Source organism: Oncorhynchus nerka, linkage group LG7 (assembly GCF_034236695.1).
Source record: "Oncorhynchus nerka isolate Pitt River linkage group LG7, Oner_Uvic_2.0, whole genome shotgun sequence".
Lineage (NCBI taxonomy): Eukaryota > Metazoa > Chordata > Actinopteri > Salmoniformes > Salmonidae > Oncorhynchus > Oncorhynchus nerka.
The window spans coordinates 73,275,993-73,297,355 of NC_088402.1; the positions used below are offsets into that span (position 1 = coordinate 73,275,993).

General features: G+C 43.5%; 1 protein-coding gene across 1 annotated transcript; it reads left to right on the forward strand.

Moving 5' to 3' along the window:
* LOC115132632 (sodium-dependent lysophosphatidylcholine symporter 1-like) lies at positions 1–16,078 on the forward strand. Its single transcript, XM_065021088.1, has 14 exons — positions 1–12; positions 5,664–5,783; positions 6,263–6,387; positions 9,618–9,750; positions 10,389–10,467; positions 10,621–10,760; positions 11,198–11,288; positions 11,505–11,636; positions 11,706–11,779; positions 12,037–12,120; positions 12,212–12,324; positions 12,660–12,803; positions 14,684–14,856; positions 15,056–16,078. Exons 1-13 carry the CDS (start codon positions 1–3, stop codon positions 14,847–14,849), a joined length of 1,413 nt encoding a protein of 470 aa, XP_064877160.1. The 3' UTR covers positions 14,850–14,856; positions 15,056–16,078.
* The last annotated feature ends 5,285 nt before the right edge of the window (positions 16,079–21,363 follow it).

Here is a 21,363-nt window from a genome sequence, read left to right on the forward strand (position 1 = left end):
ATGCCCCACGAGGTGAGATCCTGCGTGGAGCCCCAGACCGAGGGTGATTGACCGTCATCTTGAACTTCTTCCATTTTCTAATAATTGCGCCAATAGTTGTTGCCTTCTCACCAAGATGCTTACCTATTGTCCTGTAGCCCATCCCAGCCTTGTGCAGGTCTACAATTGTATCCCTGATGTCCTTACACAGCTCTCTGGTCTTGGCCATTGTGGAGAGGCTGGAGTCTGTTTGACTGAGTGTGGAGATAAATGTATTTTATACAGGTAACGAGTTCAAACAGGTGCAGTTAATACAGGTAATGAGTGGAGAACAGGAGGGCTTCTTAAAGAAAATCTAACAGGTCTGTGAGAGGCAGAATTCTTACTGGTTGGTAGGTGATCAATACTTATGTCATGCAATAACATGCTAATTAATTACTTAAAAATCATACAATGTGATTTTCTGGGTTTTTGTTTTAGATTCCATCTCTCACAGTTGAAGTGTACCTATGATTAAAAAGAATACAGACCTCTACATGCTTTGTAAGTAGGAAACCCTGCAAAATCGGAAGTGTATCAAATACTTGTTCTCCCCACTGTATCAGCAAGGCAAGCTTACAAAATTGTACATTCAATTTGCAGTAAATGCTTTAGCTAGCTAGATTCTTTACTTCCACTGTTTCACAAGATGACAGCCTGGTTTCCTGGTTGTTTCAGGAGTCCCTAAAACATTAAACAACCAGAATTACAATTTCATACTCATGTCCCAACGCCCATAAAGATAGTCTGCTAATGTTAGCTAGTCAGCTAGCTTGCTAAATCCCGATTTTTGTCAATTAACTTTATGATTAAAAAATATGCATAATAGTTTGTCTCTATATTAACTAACATTATCCTGTCAAGTATACATTTTTTTTTTGCATGATTCGTTATGATGTTATAATCACTTACATTTGCTTCCATTATAGTATTTTTGTCAGGCATCTTTGCTAAAGAAAGTTTCCAGCCTTGGGGTGCATAGCGTCAAATTTGTCATGGGAACAACTCGATATGATTGGACATTGCCCAGCGGTCGCCGCTGGTGATTTGCATAAACTTGGGAAAAGCTTATCTTTCTCATCGCCTCCCACACCACCTTCGCACCACCATAGGTCGCCCGCCCTCTCCACTTTTCACAGCCAGCTTTCCTTCCATTGAAATAAATGGGAAGTGGTGTTTCACCGCGCGGCATCCTGTGGTAGTGTGTCATACCCGTAGGCTACAGTAGCCGCTACACCCACCATGCTGTTTTTACTCCATTTGAACATGAGCATTTCATGATCTATAGTGAGAAAAAATGTATAGATTTTTCAAAAGCATTTCATTCCTTCTCTATCTTCTTCTTGCAATGGACTGTGAGCTAAACATAAAAAAGATTTAAAAATATGTACAAAAATTCACCCAACAAAATTCACATAGAAATGTGAGTTTTATAGATCTGTCATTTTAATTGAAAGCAATTCTAAGAGATGTTCTATATGCACAATTTTTACGCTTCCTGTTTTTATGTTTATTTTGACCTTTTTTACTTTTGGTTTTATACACCAGCTTCAAACAGTTGAAAACAAATTGTTATGGGAAATATATTTCACAGCGGTTTAGATAATACAATCGTTATTTACACTTTACTTGCTTGTTTTGTAACAAACTGAAATTAGGCGAACTGTTCAAATTTTAGCTACCAGGAAATGGCACCTAATTTCAGTTTATGTACCCGCAAAACACCGGTCTCAACGTCAACAGTGAAGAGGCGACTCTGAGATGCTTGCCTTCTAGGCAGAGTTTCAAAGAAAAAGCCATATCTCAGACTGGCCAATAAAAAGAAAAGATTAAGATGGGAAAAAGAACACAGACACTGGACAGAGGAACTTTGCCTAGAAGGCCAGCATCCCGGAGTCGCCTCTTCACTGTTGACGTTGAGACTGATGTTTTGTGGGTACTAATTAATGAAGCTGCCAGTTGAGGACTTGTGTGGCGTCTGTTTCTCAAACTAGACACTCTAATGTACTTGCCTTCTTGCTCAGTTGTTCACCGGGGCCTCCCACTCCTCTTTCTATTCTGGTTAGATACAGTTTGCTCTGTTCTGTGAATGGAGTAGTACACAGCATTGTACGAGATCTTCAGTTTCTTGGCAATTTCTCGCATGAAATAGCCTTCATTTCTCCGAACAAGAATAGACTGACGAGTTTCAGAAGAAAGTTATTTGTTTCTGGCCATTTTGAGCCTGTAATCAAACCCACAAATGCTGATGCTCCAGATACTCAAATAGTCTAAAGAAGGCCAGTTTTATTGCTTCTTTAATCAGAATAACAGTTTTCAGTTGTGCTAACATAATTGCAAAAGGGTTTTCTAATGATCAATTAGCCTTTTAAAATTATAAACTTGGATTAGCTAACACAACGTGCCATTGGAACACAGGAGTGATGGTTGCTGATAATGGGCCTCTGTACGCCTATGTAGATATTCAATAAAAAAATCTGCCGTTTCCAGCTACAATAGTCATTTACAACATTTCCCAATGTCTACACTGTATTTCTGATCAATTTTATGTTGTTCAATGGACAAAAAACGTGGTTTTCTTTCAAAAACAAGGACATTTCTAAGTGACCCCAAACTTTTGAACGGTACTGCATACATATTTTTTTATACCTACAGAGGGCCTAAAATACTAAATCGAATGGCTAAATGATACATTTTATGACCATCTTAAAACAATTCCATATGGTAACTTAGTAGATATTGCGATCTAAAGGCTTCAATTTACAGGGGTTTTAACACCTGTTTGTGTTAAAACAATGTAGTACTTTAATGGGTGGGTTCACAGGGCTGAAATAGACCGCGACAGGAGTTTCTCTCTTTCAAAGGGCCAGGGTTGTTCGGTAGGAGTCCAATGTCACAAGGGATTAAGACGTGTGCACGCACAGCATGAATGTGTGTGCATGTGTTCATTGTTACCAGATACTCGTAGTTTGTTTATTGTCTAGTCAGAAGTAGAGAAAGATGTTGAAGTTTTACCCCGTCGAGGAGCAAATGGTGATCTGGAGTGGACTCAAATCAAATCAAATCAAATTTTATTTGTCACATACACATGGTTAGCAGATGTTAATGCGAGTGTAGCGAAATGCTTGTGCTTCTAGTTCCGACAATGCAGTGATAACCAACAAGTAATCTAACTAACAATTCCAAAACTACTGTCTTATACACAGTGTAAGGGGATAAGGAATATGTACATAAGGATATATGAATGAGTGATGGTACAGAGCAGCATACAGTAGATGGTATCGAGTACAGTATATACATATGAGATGAGTATGTAGACAAAGTAAACAAAGTGGCATAGTTAAAGTGGCTAGTGACATAAGAATGCAGTCGATGATCTAGAGTACAGTATATACATATGCATATGAGATGAATAGTGTAGGGTAAGTAACATTATATAAGGTAGCATTGTTTAAAGTGGCTAGTGATATATTTACATCATTTCCCATCAATTCCCATTATTAAAGTGGCTGGAGTTGGGTCAGTGTCAATGACAGTGTGTTGGCAGCAGCCACTCAATGTTAGTGATTGCTGTTTAACAGTCTGATGGCCTTGAGATAGAAGCTGTTTTTCAGTCTCTCGGTCCCAGCTTTGATGCACCTGTACTGACCTCGCCTTCTGGATGATAGCGGGGTGAACAGGCAGTGGTTTGGGTGGTTGATGTCCTTGATGATCTTTATGGCCTTCCTGTAACATCGGGTGGTGTAGGTGTCCTGGAGGGCAGGTAGTTTGCCCCCGGTGATGCGTTGTGCAGACCTCACTACCCTCTGGAGAGCCTTACGGTTGAGGGCGGAGCAGTTGCCGCACCAGGCGGTGATACAGCCCGCCAGGATGCTCTCGATTGTGCATCTGTAGAAGTTTGTGAGTGCTTTTGGTGACAAGCCGAATTTCTTCAGCCTCCTGAGGTTGAAGAGGCGCTGCTGCGCCTTCTTCACGACGCTGTCAGTGTGAGTGGACCAATTCAGTTTGTCTGTGATGTGTATGCCGAGGAACTTAAAACTTGCTACCCTCTCCACTACTGATCCATCGATGTGGATAGGGGGTGTTCCCTCTGCTGTTTCCTGAAGTCCACAATCATCTCCTTAGTTTTGTTGACGTTGAGTGTGAGGTTATTTTCCTGACACCACACTCCGAGGGCCCTCACCTCCTCCCTGTAGGCCGTCTCGTCGTTGTTGGTAATCAAGCCTACCACTGTTGTGTCGTCCGCAAACTTGATGATTGAGTTGGAGGCGTGCATGGCCACGCAGTCGTGGGTGAACAGGGAGTACAGGAGAGGGCTCAGAACGCACCCTTGTGGGGCCCCCGTGTTGAGGATCAGCGGGGAGGAGATGTTGTTGCCTACCCTCACCACCTGTGGGCGGCCCGTCAGGAAGTCCAGTACCCAGTTGCACAGGGCGGGGTCGAGACCCAGGGTCTCGAGCTTGATGACGAGCTTGGGAGGGTACTATGGTATTGAATGCCGAGCTGTAGTCGATGAACAGCATTCTCACATAGGTATTCCTCTTGTCCAGGTGGGTTAGGGCAGTGTGCAGTGTGGTTGAGATTGCATCGTCTGTGGACCTATTTGGGCGGTAAGCAAATTGGAGTGGGTCTAGGGTGTCAGGTAGGGTGGAGGTGATATGGTCCTTGACTAGTCTCTCAAAGCACTTCATGATGACGGAAGTGAGTGCTGCGGGGCGGTAGTCGTTTAGCTCAGTTACCTTAGCTTTCTTGGGAACAGGAACAATGGTGGCCCTCTTGAAGCATGTGGGAACAGCAGACTGGTATAGGGATTGATTGAATATGTCCGTAAACACACCGGCCAGCTGGTCTGCGCATGCTCTGAGGGCGCGGCTGGGGATGCCGTCTGGGCCTGCAGCCTTGCGAGGGTTAACACGTTTAAATGTCTTACTCACCTCGGCTGCAGTGAAGGAGAGACTGCATGTTTTCGTTGCAGGCAGTGTCAGTGGCACTGTATTGTCCTCAAAGCGGGCAAAAAAGTGATTTAGTCTGCCTGGGAGCAAGACATCCTGGTCCGTGACTGGGCTGGGTTTCTTCTTGTAGTCCGTGATTGACTGTAGACCCTGCCACATGCCTCTTGTGTCTGAGCCATTGAATTGAGATTCCACTTTGTCTCTGTACTGACGCTTAGCTTGTTTAATAGCCTTGCGGAGGGAATAGCTGCATTGTTTATATTCGGACATATTACCAGACACCTTGCCCTGATTAAAAGCAGTGGACTGTAACCACGGGAGAGTCCTAATTCCAAAGGATCGGCTGCTCCCCCCCCACACACACACACACACACACACACACCATTGAACGGCAAGATGGAAACACATGCAAGGACAGTCATCAATGCAAGACCACTGTAAGCTTTAAATGTTTGAATTTGTTAAATATAACACTGTTAACAACCTTTTATTGTGCTTTGTACACCAAAACAGGGTATGTTTTCCACTGTGGAATAGGACAGAGAAACATGAGATCGTGTAAGCTTTAAAAGTTTGAATTAATTAAATATAACACTTAACAACCTAACAATCTCTCTCGCGCTCTCTCTCACTCTCTCTCAAGCATGTCTGACCAATTTGTATGTGTCTTTGTAATATATCCGATCACTGTAGCGTCTGGCAGGGATTCTTCTGTCCAGGAAGCTGTGCTATGCCGGGGGAGTTGTGCCATATCAGATTACTACTGCTGCCATTGGCTTCTCCTTACAGATTTTTCTGCTAAATGTTGTACAGGTCAGTAATGTTACTCATTGTCTGTCTGTCTGTCTGTCTGTCTGTCTGTCTGTCTGTCTGTCTGTCTGTCTGTCTGTCTGTCTGTCTGTCTGTCTGTCTGTCTGTCTGTCTGCCTGCCTGCCTGCCTGCCTGCCTGCCTGCCTGCCTGCCTGCCTGCCTGCCTGCCTGTCTGTCTGTCTGTCTGTCTGTCTGTCTGTCTGTCTAGTCCACTGTCTCATGTCTGTCTGTCTAGTCCACTGTCTCATGTCTGTCTGTGTAACCTCTCTAGGCTGATCTCTGTCTCAATCAAATCAATCACATTTATTTATAAAGCCCTTTTTACATCTGCAGCCTAAAAGCCCAAACGACAAGCAATGCAGATGTAGCAACACGGTGGATAGGAAAAACTCCTTAGAAAGGGAGGAACCTAGGAAGAAACCTAGAGAAGAACCAGGCTCTGAGGGGTGTCTGAGTCCCGTCTGTACCTTGCTCTTTTGCAGATCGAGGCCTTCTATGTTTCTCTGATCCTGTTTGTGAGTCGGGCCTGGGATGCTGTAACAGACCCACTGGTGGGGTACTTGGTGAGCCGCAGTAGCTGGACACCCATTGGCAAACTCATGCCATGGTCAGTGGATCTCAATACAGTTTTTCTCAGTCGCTTTGGTGCATTTTTCACATCATCCCTAACATGTGCAAAATAATAAGTGCATTTCTCAGAACAATTTGTACAAATTGCAATATACAATAGATATGTTTCTAAAGCTAGTCAGTCACTAAAAATCCTTAGTACATCTCTCAAAAGTAAATATTCATGCCAATGATCATGTCAGTGTCATCAGAATGATAAGTCATTGAGTCATTGTTCACGAACAAGGTCGTCAAAATGTTTAGGCATGTTGTCAATGTAACTGTGTACTTTGACAGTATTACCGTAGGGAGTTTTTCCTAGCCACCGTGCTTCTACACCTGCATTGCTTGCTGTTTGGGGTTTTAGGCTGGGTTTCTGTACAGCACTTTGAGATATCAGCTGATGTACGAAGGGCTATATAAATACATTTGATTTGATTTGATGTAAACTTAGGCTACAGTTTGGATGACAGCTACTGTATTGAAAATGCACAAGGCTGCACTTCTATGGCATATATCAATTTTAACAGTGCTATTTACTTATTACTGTATGTGGGTTATTGATTGAAAGAGACTGGACAACCCAAGAGGCACAAAGGAAAAAAAACTAAATTAGAAAGAAACACCGGAAACCACCCCTAAGGCACAACTTTGCCCGCAGCACTGTTGTGCTGTCTCTTCACATCCAGACGTTCCTGTCTGTCGACCCACATATTCTCATCCACATCACACCGAATATTTTCCCTTCCAATGCAACGTGGAAAGAATATTTTGGAATGCCTTATCCATCCTCTGCAGGCGTCTACTGTGATGTCCTCACATGCTGCATCCATTGCAGCCAGCAGGGTCATCTATGTGTGTGGCTGACGATCGTACACCTTCCACCTCCATGCTGAAAATAACTCCTCAATTTGCTTAAGGAATGGTGAATAAGGTGGGAGGAATTTTATGAGCATCCTCGGGTGGGTCACAAACCATTGCCTTATGTTTGATCGATGGAAACTCACATTATCACAAATGACCACATACTTTGGCAAATCCTCTCTAAACAGACCCCTCTCATCATCAGGGATGAGAGCCCTGTAGAGAGTCTCTAAAACGTTGAGTAGATGCTGGGTGTTGTATGGCCCTATAAGGGGGATATGGGTTAGGACACCATGCTCCGAAATAGCAGCACACATGGTGATATTTCCTCCCCGTTGGCCTGGCAAATCCACAGTAGCTCTGTGACCGATGATATTCCGACCCCGCCTTCTGCATTTGGGAGGGTTAACTTGATTCCAACTCCATTATACGCTATATCCCAGAACACACAGATTAATTTGTTTTGGTAAGGAAGAGTGACATAACATGTACATATATTGCATGTTCCTTCCACAACAATGGAAATGTGTGCAGTTTATGCTTACTGTACTATGTATCTCTATAAAATGTTGCTGTAAAGTAGTTACATAGATATATGTTTTACCTGTACATACTGGTACCGTAGCTCCTTAACTCTGTCCTCATTCCTTTGGAATAGTACACGGTACAGCTGTTTCATACTCATCTGGTTTCTATGCAGCACCCTGTCGATGGTTGAGATGCGAACCGTATGGATGTTTTCAAAGACAACGTTGTCTTCTATAATGGTCCTTTGTATTTCCCTGAGTCTCATGGCATTGTTTGCTCGGACCATGGTGCAAATAGCCTCCTCCTGTTGAGGTGTGAAAAGGCGTCCTCTGCCACCGGTTTGAGGTAATCTTGCAGTCCTATGTGGGGAACAATACAGTGATGCATCGCACACTTTCACATAGACAAAAACTATGCAAACACACATTTTACTGTAAAACATACAGGTGGGTGCATGTAAGGTGCAGTATGTATCTGTATAGAGTATATTTCTGTATGCTGTGAAATACAAGTGGACTACTGTAATATGAAGCATTGTAGGAAGTATACAGTATACTGCTTATATACAGTAACAGTGCACTGTACATTGGTGGACATACCTGTTCTCTCTTCAAAACGTTTGAACTATTGAGGACACGGTTGATCTCCCAATATTCGACTGCACCCTTCGACCTGCCTCAGCCATTGTAAGACCATGATTGACAACATGGTCTACAATAGTGGCCCTTATGTCATCAGATATGCGCCTAAATCAAATGTATTTATACAGCCCTTCGTACATCAGCTGATATCTCAAAGTGCTGTACAGAAACCCAGCCTAAAACCCCAAACAGCAAGCAATGCAGGTGTAGAAGCACGGTGGCTAGGAAAAACTCCCTAGAAAGGCCAAAACCTAGGAAGAAACCTAGAGAGGAACCAGGCTATGTGGGGTGGCCAGTCCTCTTCTGGCTGTGCCGGGTGGAGATTATAAACCTAGAGAGGAACCAGGCTATGAGGGATGGCCAGTCCTCTTCTGGCTGTGCCGGGTGGAGATTATAAACCTAGAGAGGAACCAGGCTATGTGGGGTGGCCAGTCCTCTTCTGGCTGTGCCGGGTGGAGCCTATGTCCTCTTCTGCCTCTTCCTCTGTTTTGCCTTTCCACCATGCATCCTTGCTCCTCTTCTTCCTCCTCCTCTTGGCTGTTGACCCTGTTCATTTCCTGGTCCATCCATTATTGGAAAATTGCAACTCTGTGTTTTTGGTCTGTCTATATATGCTTGCCAATTGATTCTTCATGAGATGCACCTTTGAGAAATTTAGACAACTGGTTGATTGTTGGTTGAACTAACACTTTACATTCCTTCATGAGTGAGGGTCAATTTCACCTGCACGATTCATCAATTCACGTTTTTGTACAAAAGGTCTAATAGAAATGTGTAAAACTATGCTTGACAGTTTATGACAAATTGTTCAACAATTTTGCATGTAATGGCTTATGCAAGGAACTAATGCCTAGATGTTTTGAGGGGTAAGACTATTCAACAGAGAACCATCTACTACATTTTGATCAACATGACATGAGCAATTGATAATGTGGAAAAAGCTGACACTTGTACATTATCAATTGCAATTTGCTCAAAATGAATAAGAAATTGCTTTAATGATGTGCACAAGTGACTAGATGATTTGGAATTTGTACAAGTAGTTTCAAGAATTGCACATTTGATCTAAGAAATGCACCAAAGCGACTGAGAAAAACTGTAATACCTCTTCCATTTTTATATTGATTTTGGCCAGTGCAATCCATTCTTGCTGTCCTTCTCAGAGCCTCCCTTTCTGTATATTTGTGTTTTTCAGGGTGGTTCTCGCTATGCCTTTTGGGGTCCTCTCCTATGTCCTGCTGTGGTTCATGCCCCAAGGCTCCATGTCTCAAGCCTTCAGTGTTCCCTGGTACCTCACAGCAAGCTGCCTGTTTGAGACCCTCATGACTGTAAGATCTGCAATTTCATCCGCTGGATGAGACATTTCAGCCTGTTAACATCAAGGCTGTTCTTCTCTTTCTTCACACTCAGCCCCATCTCCAAGTCTTAATCCTCTAGTCTACATCCTCAACCCTCGTTTGCCTTGCTCCATTTCTGTAAAATAATATATATACAAAAATTAAAATTACAATTATTTAACCTTTATTTAACTAGGCAAGTCAGTTAAGAACACATTTTTATTTACAATGATGGCCTACCCCGGGCCAAAACCGCAGACACTTTTATCCAAAGCGACTTAGTCATGTGTGCATACATTTTTCACACATGGGCCTGGGAATCGAGACCATTATTCAGGCGTTGCAAAAGCCATGCTCTACCAACTGAGCTACAGAGGACCACTTATCTTATCATTACTACTGTATGTATCCCAAACAAATCACTTAGCTGCTTTCTGTAGCCTGATTTCTGCAGGATTATCATCGCTGCCTCTTGATAATGATCACTTTCCTTTAGGGTTACTGCGTGCCATACTCTTCCTGTGTCAGCGTGTCCATGGATACAAGGTGCAATTATTGACTCACAGTACAGTATCACATGTCCCTTTTTTTGCACCATCACCATGGTTTCTGTGTCTATCTCCTGACAGTGTTTTAATGTGCCTTATCTTTCGCTGAGCATGTTTTTGGGTGGAGACCAGAGAGACAGAGACTCTACCACAGCCTACAGTAAGAGCTTGACATCCACTCTCTCTCGTGTTCCATCTTATGAATGAATGGAATACAGTAAAAATGTATAAAATCATACATTTCTTAGTTGTTGTTTTTTTCAGCTTCACCAGTCCCTTGGTCTGTCTATTTCTCTCCCTGTCTATGTGATAGGGATGAGTGTGGAAATGCTGGCGATGCTGGTGGCCTCAGCAATTCAGGGTCAGGTTGTGGCTGTATACAACACAGAGAGGGCTGCAGCCTGTCAACAGCTTGACACCCCTGCGCCACAGACAGTTACACAACAGGCCACGGTACTACCACTATGAGTCACACCACAGGCCATGGTACTACCATTATGAGTTACACAGCAGGGCATGGTACAAGTAACTACTCTCCAGTTACAAACACTAACCTAACCCATCACTGACACACACACACTGAAGGACATAACACTCCTCTACGCTGTTGGTTTAGCAGAATTTCTTTGTCAGTGGAAGTGAACTTACCTAGTCCCAGGGATATCACATTACACAGTAATTAACTGTTCTTAGTGTGTGTGTGTGCATTTGTGTGCATGTGTGTGTGTGTGCGTGCATGTACTTGCATCCATGTGTGTTTTTGCATTTCAAGTATGTGCATTTGTCTTGTTTGTTTACCCATAGGCCTAGGTGTTTTTTGTGCATAAGGCATACATGTGAATCATTTGTGCTTGTGTAGTTTTGCTTACCTGTGAGGTTTCTTTCCCTAGTGTAAGGCTTTCCTGACCTCAGCGCTGGTCATAGGCGGGCTGTTCTTCCTCTGCTGCCTGGTCCTCTTCCTGGGGGTGAAGGAGCAGCAGGGTGAGTCAAGGGTCAGAACACTAGAATTAGGGTTAGAGAGGGGTCAGTTTCGAACTGCCAGAGTAAAGCACAGGAGAGGTCCAGGTTCAGTAGAATGTGTTCAAGAGTCTAGTTCTGGAAGTGGGCTAAAGGATGGGCTTGGAACGAAAGTTTTGGTAAGTCTTTTGAATGTATTTTTTCTACAACGCCAATACCTCTCTCTGATTTTGTCTCCAGCTCCCCTCTATAGTCTGGCTAGAGTGCGTCTGTCCTATCTCACAACTCTAAAGATGTTAGTGTGCCACATTCCTTACCAACGACTGGTCCTTGGCCTCCTCTTTGCTGCACGTGCCTTTCAGGTAAATCCTAGCCTGGGCTGCATCTAAATAAATCAACTAATACATCTTGAATCAGCAAATGCACATTTGTCCCTTTTAGATGTCTTTGCACTGTTCTGTACCCATGTAGCTGGGCTTGGGGCCCAGTTCCAACACCTTCTCCTGGCTCTGCTGGTAAGACAGTTCTGTTAAGTTTCGTCGACCTCACACATAGTCATATCACACACCCACACCCTCTTGACTGCAAATTGGCCCAATACACAGGTAACAGAACACAATTGTTATCTAATCTGGCATATCATACTCTTTATGATGTGATATATTTATGTGTAGCTGGAAGCTAACCTCTGTCATTTCCTTAGTTAAGGGAAAACTACAGCCACAAGACATCCTCTTGTTGTTTGATATTGTTTGTTTCTTCGTCCTAACAGATAACAACCATTATAGCTGTTCCACTGTGGCAGGCAATCCTGGTACAAGTTGGGAAAAAGACCACACTCTTCATAGGCCTATCTGTGAGCATAACATTGTTTCTCCCTTTATGACAATGTTTATGCAGAAATACTTACTATTTGAGACTTACAATGTTTTTGTATTTATTTATAGCTCTTCATCCCAGCTGTAACAATCATAGCTTGTGTACCCAATAACCTGCCTGTCTTTGTGGCCATGTGTGTGATGTTAGGATTCAGCTTGGCAACCATGTTCCTGCTGCCTTGGTGAGTCAGCACACTGCAGTTAGAAGGCCAAGACTTTGGCTCAGGGCCATGTCTCCGTTTTGAACTGCACTCTGCTCCAGTTCTGTCTCTGCCTCTGTCACTTTGAATGAGTCTAAACACACACACAATGCTGACTTGTGTGACTAGGGGCATACTTCATTCATAACTCCCCATGACAGCCTGTCAAGAGTTGAATATTCTGATATGCTGATTTGACACTTGGCCAGTTGACTAATATAAACTGTTTTACACTTCAATCGATTCACCCAGACAGTGTTTGGTGCAATATCTGCGTGTGGTCTGATTTGCGAGCCAGTCTCTTATTATTCATATAGGTCCATGCTCCCGGATGTGGTAGATTACTTTGCCTTGAGAAACCTCTGCTGCAAGGACCTGGAGCCCCTGTTTTTCTCCTGCTATGCCTTCTGCAGTAAGCTGGGGGGTGATCTGTCTGTTAGAATCTCAACCATGACATTACAGTGAGTCATTTATCCACCTACTCCTGCTCTGCCTCTCCCTTTTTCTCCCCCTCATTATGTAAAATGTCATTTCATTATTACAGTGCACTCGGAAAGTATTCAGACACCTTCCCTTGTCCACATTTTGTTACGTTACAACCTAATTCTAAAATAGATTTTTTTATATTTAATCCATTTACACACAATACCACATAATGACAAAGTGAAAACATGTTTTTAGAAATTGTAGCACATTTCTTAAAAATAAAAAACAGAAATACCTTATTTACATAAGTATTCCAACCCTTCTCTATAAGACTTGAAATTGAGCTCAGGTGCATTCTGTTTCCACTGATCATCTTTGAGATGTTTCTACAACTAGATTTGGAGTCCAAATTTGGTCAAATCAATTGATTGAACATGATTTGGAAAGGCAGACACCTGTCTATATAAGGTCCCACAGTTGACAGTGCATGTCAGAGCAAAAACCATGCCATGAGGTCAAAGGAATTGTCTGCAGAGCTCCGAAACAGGATTGTGTCGAGGCACAGATCTGAGGAAGGGTACCAAAACATTTCTGCAGCATTGAAGGTCCCCAAGATCACAGTGGCCTCCATCATTCTTAAAGGGAAGAAGTTTAGAACCACCAAGATTCTTCCTAGATCTGGTCCTTGGCCTCCTCTTTGCTGCACTTGCCTTTCAGGTAAATCCTAGCCTGGGCTGCATCTAAATAAATCAACTAATACATCTTGAATCAGCAAATGCACATTTGTCCCTTTTAGATGTCTTTGGAGAATGGCCTCCAAACTGAGCAATCGGGGAAGAAGGGCCTTTGTCGGGGAGGTGACCAAGAACCCGATGGTCACTTTTACAGAGCTCCGGAGTTCCTCTGTGGAGATGGGAGAATCTTCCAGAAGGACAACCATCTCTGCAGCACACCACCAATCAGACCTTTATGGTAGAGTGGCCAGACGGAAGCCACTCCTCAATAAAAGGTACATGACAGCCTGTTTGCCAAAAGGCACCTAAAGGACTCTCAGACCATGAGAAACAAGATTATCTGGACTGATGAAACCAAGAATGAACACTTTGGCCTGAATACCAAGTGTCACGTCTGGAGGAAACCTGGCACCATCCCAACGGGGAAACATGGTGGTGGCAGCATCATGCTGTGGGGATGTTTTTCAGTGACAGGGACTGGGAGACTAGTCAAGATCGAGAGAAAGATGAACGGCGCTAAGTGCAGAGAGATCCTTGACGAAAACCTGCTCCAGAGCGCTCAGGACCTCAGAGTGGGGGTGAAGGTTCAGCTTCCAATAGGACAACGACCCTAAGCACACAGCCAAGACAACGCAGGAGTGGCTTCTGGACAAGTCGCTGAATGTCCTTGAATGGCCCAGCCAGAGCCCGGACTTGAACCCGATCTAACATCTGAAAATAGCTGTGCAGTGACACTCTCCATCCAACCTGACAGAGCTTGAGAGGATCTGCAGAGAATGGGAGAAACTCCCCAAATACAGGTGTGCCAAGCTTGTAGTGTCATACCCAAGAAGACTCAAGGCTGGAATCGCTCCCAAAGGTGCTTCAACAAAGTACTGAGTAAAGAGTCTGTATACTTACGTAAATGTGATATTTCATTTTTTGTGATATTCCGTTGTTGTTTTTTTAAACAGTTTTTGCTTTGTCATTATGGGGTATTGTGTGTAGATTTATGAGGGGGGGAACAATTTCATCCATTTTAGAATAAGGCTGTAAAGTAGCAAAATGTGGAAAAAGTCAAGGGGTCTGAATACTTTCCGAATACATTGTATATGTTTCTTTCACCCTATTATTTCAATATATGTATTTATGTTATGTGTGTGTATAATGTGTGTTTGTATGTATGCTTGTTTGCACTACAGTTTTGTGGGGTATCGTGCAGGTGCTTGTAGCCATAGTGAGGACGTGGTGACTGCTCTTATTGTGCTGTTTGCCCCTGTGCCCATCACCCTACTGCTGGTAGGGCTGGTCTTCTCCACCTGTACCCCATCAACGAGGATCGACTCCTCCAGCTCCAGAGAGAGCTAGGAAGAGAGTGAGTCATTCACACTCCTTCTAATAGGCTGCCTTGGTGCTCCTACTATGACAATAGCTTCCTCTCTAAATCCAACATACTGCATTACAACTTCCCTTACACATCCCTGAGTTTATTGATGTTTGTATGTGCATGATGATGAATATGAATATGTGTAGCCCTAGGCCACTAACTGTTTTCTTGTTTTCCCTCTATTCAGTGTTGAAGCCATAGATTCAACTGATATAGAAGAGAAGATAGGATCACACATTCATCAGTGAAGACACCAAACACATGAGTCCAGTCTGAAGTCATGTGGTGAGTCACAGCCAACTAAGTCCAGTTGTATTTTAAAAAGTCACAACCTTAGAGGCTCCAAAAAGTTAAATAACCAATCACAATATCCACTGGAGTTTGATTACGATATTTTGTGCGAGGATCAATAATCATGCCTCGCATCTATGTTGGAAAACTTAATTATAATGCTCCAGAAAAAGACCTTCAAAGATTTTTCAATGGCTACGGAAAGCTTATGGAAATTGATCTGAAAAATGGGTAAGTTGATCATATAAGAGAATCAGTTGGAACAAAAAATAGCTGGCAAGCTAATGGTAACTTCATATCCAGTTGGCGTTAGCTAGCTTACGTTACCTACTTGCTTTCGTCTAGCTTCCCCAAAACATACGCGAAATACATTCACATTTGCCTTTCATTTGTGTTATCTGTGCGTGTAATATAAATTAGCTCAAGTCAGTGGTTATTAGATGCACACATTTTGATTTACTAAAGCATTTAACATGTTTGGTAAAGAAGGCCCCTAGCTAACGTATTTAGATGCTAGCTACTACACAGCGTGTTCAAAATGGCTGCTTGTTTGGCTGCAGGCAGTTTTCTTGGTCGTTACTAGTTATTACAGCCAAAGTCACGAACCCCAGAATTTCTCTTTATTAAAATGTGATTTTTAAACCTAACCTTAACCAATCACTCTTAACCTTAAACGAGGACCAAAAAAATAATTGTTTTCATGCATTTTTACAATATAGCCAATTTCGACTTTGTTGCTGTGCTATCTAGTGGGAACCTATTATTTTTTGTGCGGCCATGTGGCTACCAATGATGTATATAAACCCTGGATTTTGGATGCTAAGTATTGGCATATGAAGCTCTGAAGTCACCGGTCGGCCATATTGGCACTCCACGGAAGAAACAGTCCTCCATATTAATAAATGTCATTCCTACAGTATTTCAATATTACATGTGTTTTTTATTTTTGTGGGGGAGACTGACAATAGCACTTTCTAAATGTATACTTTTATAGGGTGTCCTCCCACAGGGTGTAACACAAATTTGCATGAGCTGAATTAAATGTAAACTGCTTTGAGAATAAAAAGCCTGGTATATGTTCAGTGCTCCGTTGACATTTCAGAGTTACACTTGTGAATTATTTGAAAAATAACAAGAATTGAGTGGGTATGGAAAGTGTGTACTAAAATGTGATATACTACATGACTGCTCAAAATCAATATCCATCTTACCTCTTATGTTGGGGTAAGTAGCATATCACAATATTTTTTTCCCCAATTTATGACAGTATGTTATGTTTTGAAATAATAGTAGGGTGGCAACACATACATTCTAAGTTAATTAATTGTTTTTTTTTCTCCATTCTGTTCCATTCAACCAAAAATAATTTTCATACATTTCTACATTTCTTGCCCTCAAATTATAGATAATTTCCACACTGCCACATGGGGCTGCACAATATGGGTTAAATAATCTAGGCCTTGTTTTTAACCAAATGTTGTGATTTAGATCCAAACACTTGGGTGAACTGTTGGAATCATTTACATTTACATTTAAGTCATTTAGCAGACGCATGGAATTAGGATGTTAATTATATTGTTATAATAGTGGGCACTTTGATTACAGTGTTGGACATGACAATGAATGAAAATGCCATGTTGGACAGTGTTTCCCAGGGGACCCTACAATCTTTGGCTACATGTTTCTTCGTGTAGCCAACATATTCATCATTTGCCCATTCCTCTTTGATTTAGAAGATACTGTTGCGCAAACAACGTGCATATTGAGGCCTGCTAAAACTTGCTTAGAATAGACAAACGTACCTTTTTGTAGATGTAAGAAACAAACTAATTGTGTAATTATAGAACGCTTTTGAATTTAATATTAAGAAGCAAAGTGGAAACAACATTGTTGTCATCAACATTGTTGCGTGTGCTACATTGACCATGCAGACTGAACAAGTTTCTTGTGGTCAAGCAACAACAAGTGCTCTCCTAGGGGGGCAGGGCTAGGTCTGTGTGGAAAGCGGCGAGGAGAGGGATGCCTTGAGTAGCGGTGTAAACTATAAAAATGGATGTTATACATGGCATATCACAATTATTATTTTTAACTTTCTAATACTCTTATAGAAGATAACGTAAAAAACAAAACCAGTCCGTGCCTCAATACCGGTGTATATAGTAAAATACAGCCCTACTATTTTATGTCTGCCTCCTCAACCCTCCTCTCCTCCCTTTCTGCATCCCTTGATTCTCTATGTCCCCTATCCTCCAGGCCGGCTCGGTCCTCCCCTCCTGCTCCGTGGCTCGACGACTCATTGCGAGCTCACAGAACAGGGCTCCGGGCAGCCGAGCGGAAATGGAGGAAAACTCGCCTCCCTGCGGACCTGGCATCCTTTCACTCCCTCCTCTCTACATTTTCCTCTTCTGTCTCTGCTGCTAAAGCCACTTTCTACCACTCTAAAGTCCAAGCATCTGCCTCTAACCCTAGGAAGCTCTTTGCCACCTTCTCCTCCCTCCTGAATCCTCCTCCCCTCCCCCTCCTCCCTCTCTGCAGATGACTTCGTCAACCATTTTGAAAAGAAGGTCGACGACATCCGATCCTCGTTTGCTAAGTCAAACGACACCGCTGGTTCTGCTCACACTGCCCTACCCTGTGCTCTGACCTCTTTCTCCCTCTCTCTCCAGATGAAATCTCGCGTCTTGTGACGGCCGGCCGCCCAACAACCTGCCCGCTTGACCCTATTCCCTCCTCTCTTCTCCAGACCATTTCCGGAGACCTTCTCCCTTACCTCACCTCGCTCATCAACTCATCCCTGACCGCTGGCTACGTCCCTTCTGTCTTCAAGAGAGCGAGAGTTGCACCCCTTCTGAAAAAACCTACACTCGATCCCTCCGATGTCAACAACTACAGACCAGTATCCCTTCTTTCTTTTCTCTCCAAAACTCTTGAACGTGCCGTCCTTGGCCAGCTCTCCCGCTATCTCTCTCAGAATGACCTTCTTGATCCAAATCAGTCTGGTTTCAAGACTAGTCATTCAACTGAGACTGCTCTTCTCTGTATCACGGAGGCCCTCCGCACTGCTAAAGCTAACTCTCTCTCCTCTGCTCTCATCCTTCTAGACCTATCGGCTGCCTTCGATACTGTGAACCATCAGATCCTCCTCTCCACCCTCTCCGAGTTGGGCATCTCCGGCGCGGCCCACGCTTGGATTGCGTCCTACCTGACAGGTCGCTCCTACCAGGTGGCGTGGCGAGAATCTGTCTCCTCACCACGCGCTCTCACCACTGGCGTCCCCCAGGGCTCTGTTCTAGGCCCTCTCCTATTCTCGCTATACACCAAGTCACTTGGCTCTGTCATAACCTCACATGGTCTCTCCTAACATTGCTATGCAGACGACACACAATTAATCTTCTCCTTTCCCCCTTCTGATGACCAGGTGGCGAATCGCATCTCTGCATGTCTGGCAGACATATCAGTGTGGATGACGGATCACCACCTCAAGCTGAACCTCGGCAAGACGGAGCTGCTCTTCCTCCCGGGGAAGGACTGCCCGTTCCATGATCTCGCCATCACGGTTGACAACTCCATTGTGTCCTCCTCCCAGAGCGCTAAGAACCTTAGCGTGATCCTGGACAACACCCTGTCGTTCTGAACTAACATCATGGCGGTGGCCCGTTCTTGTAGGTTCATGCTCTACAACATCCGCAGAATACGACCCTGCCTCACACAGGAAGCAGCGCAGGTCCTAATCCAGGCACTTGTCATCTCCCGTCTGGATTACTGCAACTCGCTGTTGGCTGGGCTCCCTGCCTGTGCCATTAAACCCCTACAACTCATCCAGAACGCCGCAGCCCGTCTGGTGTTCAACCTTCCCAAGTTCTCTCACGTCACCCCGCTCCTCCGCTCTCTCCACTGGCTTCCAGTTGAAGCTCGCATCCGCTACAAGACCATGGTGCTTGCCTACGGAGCTGTGAGGGGAACGGCACCTCAGTACCTCCAGGCTCTGATCAGGCCCTACACCCAAACAAGGGCACTGCGTTCATCCACCTCTGGCCTGCTCGCCTCCCTACCACTGAGGAAGTACAGTTCCCGCGCAGCCCAGTCAAAACTGTTCGCTGCTCTGGCCCCCCAATGGTGGAACAAACTCCCTCACGACGCCAGGACAGCGGAGTCAATCACCACCTTCCGGAGACACCTGAAACCCCACGTCTTTCAGGAATACCTAGGATAGGATAAAGTAATCCTTCTCACCCCCCTTAAAAGATTTAGATGCACTATTGTAAAGTGGCTGTTCCACTGGATGTCTTAAGGTGAACGCACCAATTTGTAAGTCGCTCTGGATAAGAGCGTCTGCTAAATGACTTAAATGTAAATGTGAGTTCAGGCCTGATTTTAATTCCCATTCACAAGTATCTAAGCCCAAATCAGATCACCTTCTATGGAATTCTTTCCGAATTCTAATCACTGCTCATGTAAATCTGATCATAGGATGTCTAACTAGTCTGAAGGATGTATGTAAAATGTAAAATTACATTTGTCTAAAAAATCATATATAAACAATTGTGCCAATGTCACGGGCGGGGATCTTCTACACCAGCAGTCCCCAATTACATTCAGCCATGAGACGATTTTTACTTGTGCGGATGGTCGGGGGGTCGGAACATATTTATAAATAATTTGTACACTGCAAATTGACCATAAGAATCCTTAACAGATATAGTAGTAGACAAAAATCATTTCAAACCTTGATTACATTGGGATATAATCACATATGCCTATATTTGTGTGGGAATACTTGGGAACAGATTTCCTAAATTAAAATCACTTTTAACTTTAAAATCAGTGCATGATGACGCAATACACAAAAAATGTTTTCATGTACCGAATAAAAATCAAAAGTTTAGTATGTTTCCATCGCATTTAACTCTACTGATAGTTTTGTCACAAAAACTGTAGGGTTAAATAAAAAATGTGTTTACTCTGGACTTGGAACTTGCACTCTAGCCAAAAGATGACAGATACAGTGGGGGGTAGGCTCTGCATCTAGGCTGGTCTATAGGAGGAGATTATTATGGATAAGAGCGAGAATATTTGTTTGTCTAATGGCAGTCCAGAATCAATCATCATGTCACCAGTATGAGACCCTCAATATTTATTGGAAAGGCACATCAAGATCACAGTGTACTTTCACCACTCTGTGAAGTTAATCATAACTTATTTCAACTGTAGCCTTATAAACTGCATGGTTGGTCTCCTTTGGCAAATTTTTTTTGCTTAAATCTAAACAGGTTAATAAACAGGGACAATTAATGGAAAATTGTGAAATCAAGGAATGGAACGAAACAAGCAAAAGTAGTAGAAGACAAGGATCGGTCCAATAATGAATTTCTTGTTGGACTGCGTTTCTATGACAGGGAGCTTCATTTTGGAGATTTTGGTAATATTGAGGGCTGTGAAGAGATCAGTGGGAAAGGTGGATTTAATCAAGGTGACTAGAAGCGGCCTTGTTTTGGTTAATTGTGTCAATGAAGAACAAAGGTTACTCACGTAACCACAGTGCTATGAGCTAGGGACTATGCTAGTTATCATTGCGGCTGGATGAGTCAAGATATTAATATCAGAGTAATTCCATGCCACGGGTGTGATGCGCCCCATCCCCTATAAATACCTGGGCGCGTAGCTACACTTCCTCAAGACTCTTCCCAAGGCTACAACAGATCCAACAGCTAGACTAGCATAGTCCATAGCTCATAGAACTGTGGTTAAGTGAGTGAGTAACCTTCATTCTATTTTGCTTGAGGGACTATGCTAGTCACTCAATGGGATGACAATACCAGAGTAAGTCGGTTTCCGTAGGGCAAAGCCTAGAGCAACACATCACCATAGGTGCTCGAGGCAGTACCCGGACCAACCACAGGTTTCTGTTGGGAGGTAAGGGTAGCACCAAGCACAGCTGAGCTCACACTGTAAGGGTTAGCAACATTCACCCAGTAAAACCTTGCAAAGGACTGGGGGACTCCCAGCTGGCAGCCATAGATCTGTCAGAGAGGGGGACTCCCTTGAGCAGTGCCCAGGAGGTGGCAATTCCCCCCGTTGGAGTACGCTACTGCAAAGGATGGGGCTGGGTGGGCAGCTAGGCTATATGCTTGCAGACTGGTGTCTACAATCCAACGTGACAACCGTTGTTTTCTCCAAAGCAAACAAACAGCTGATCAGAGCGAC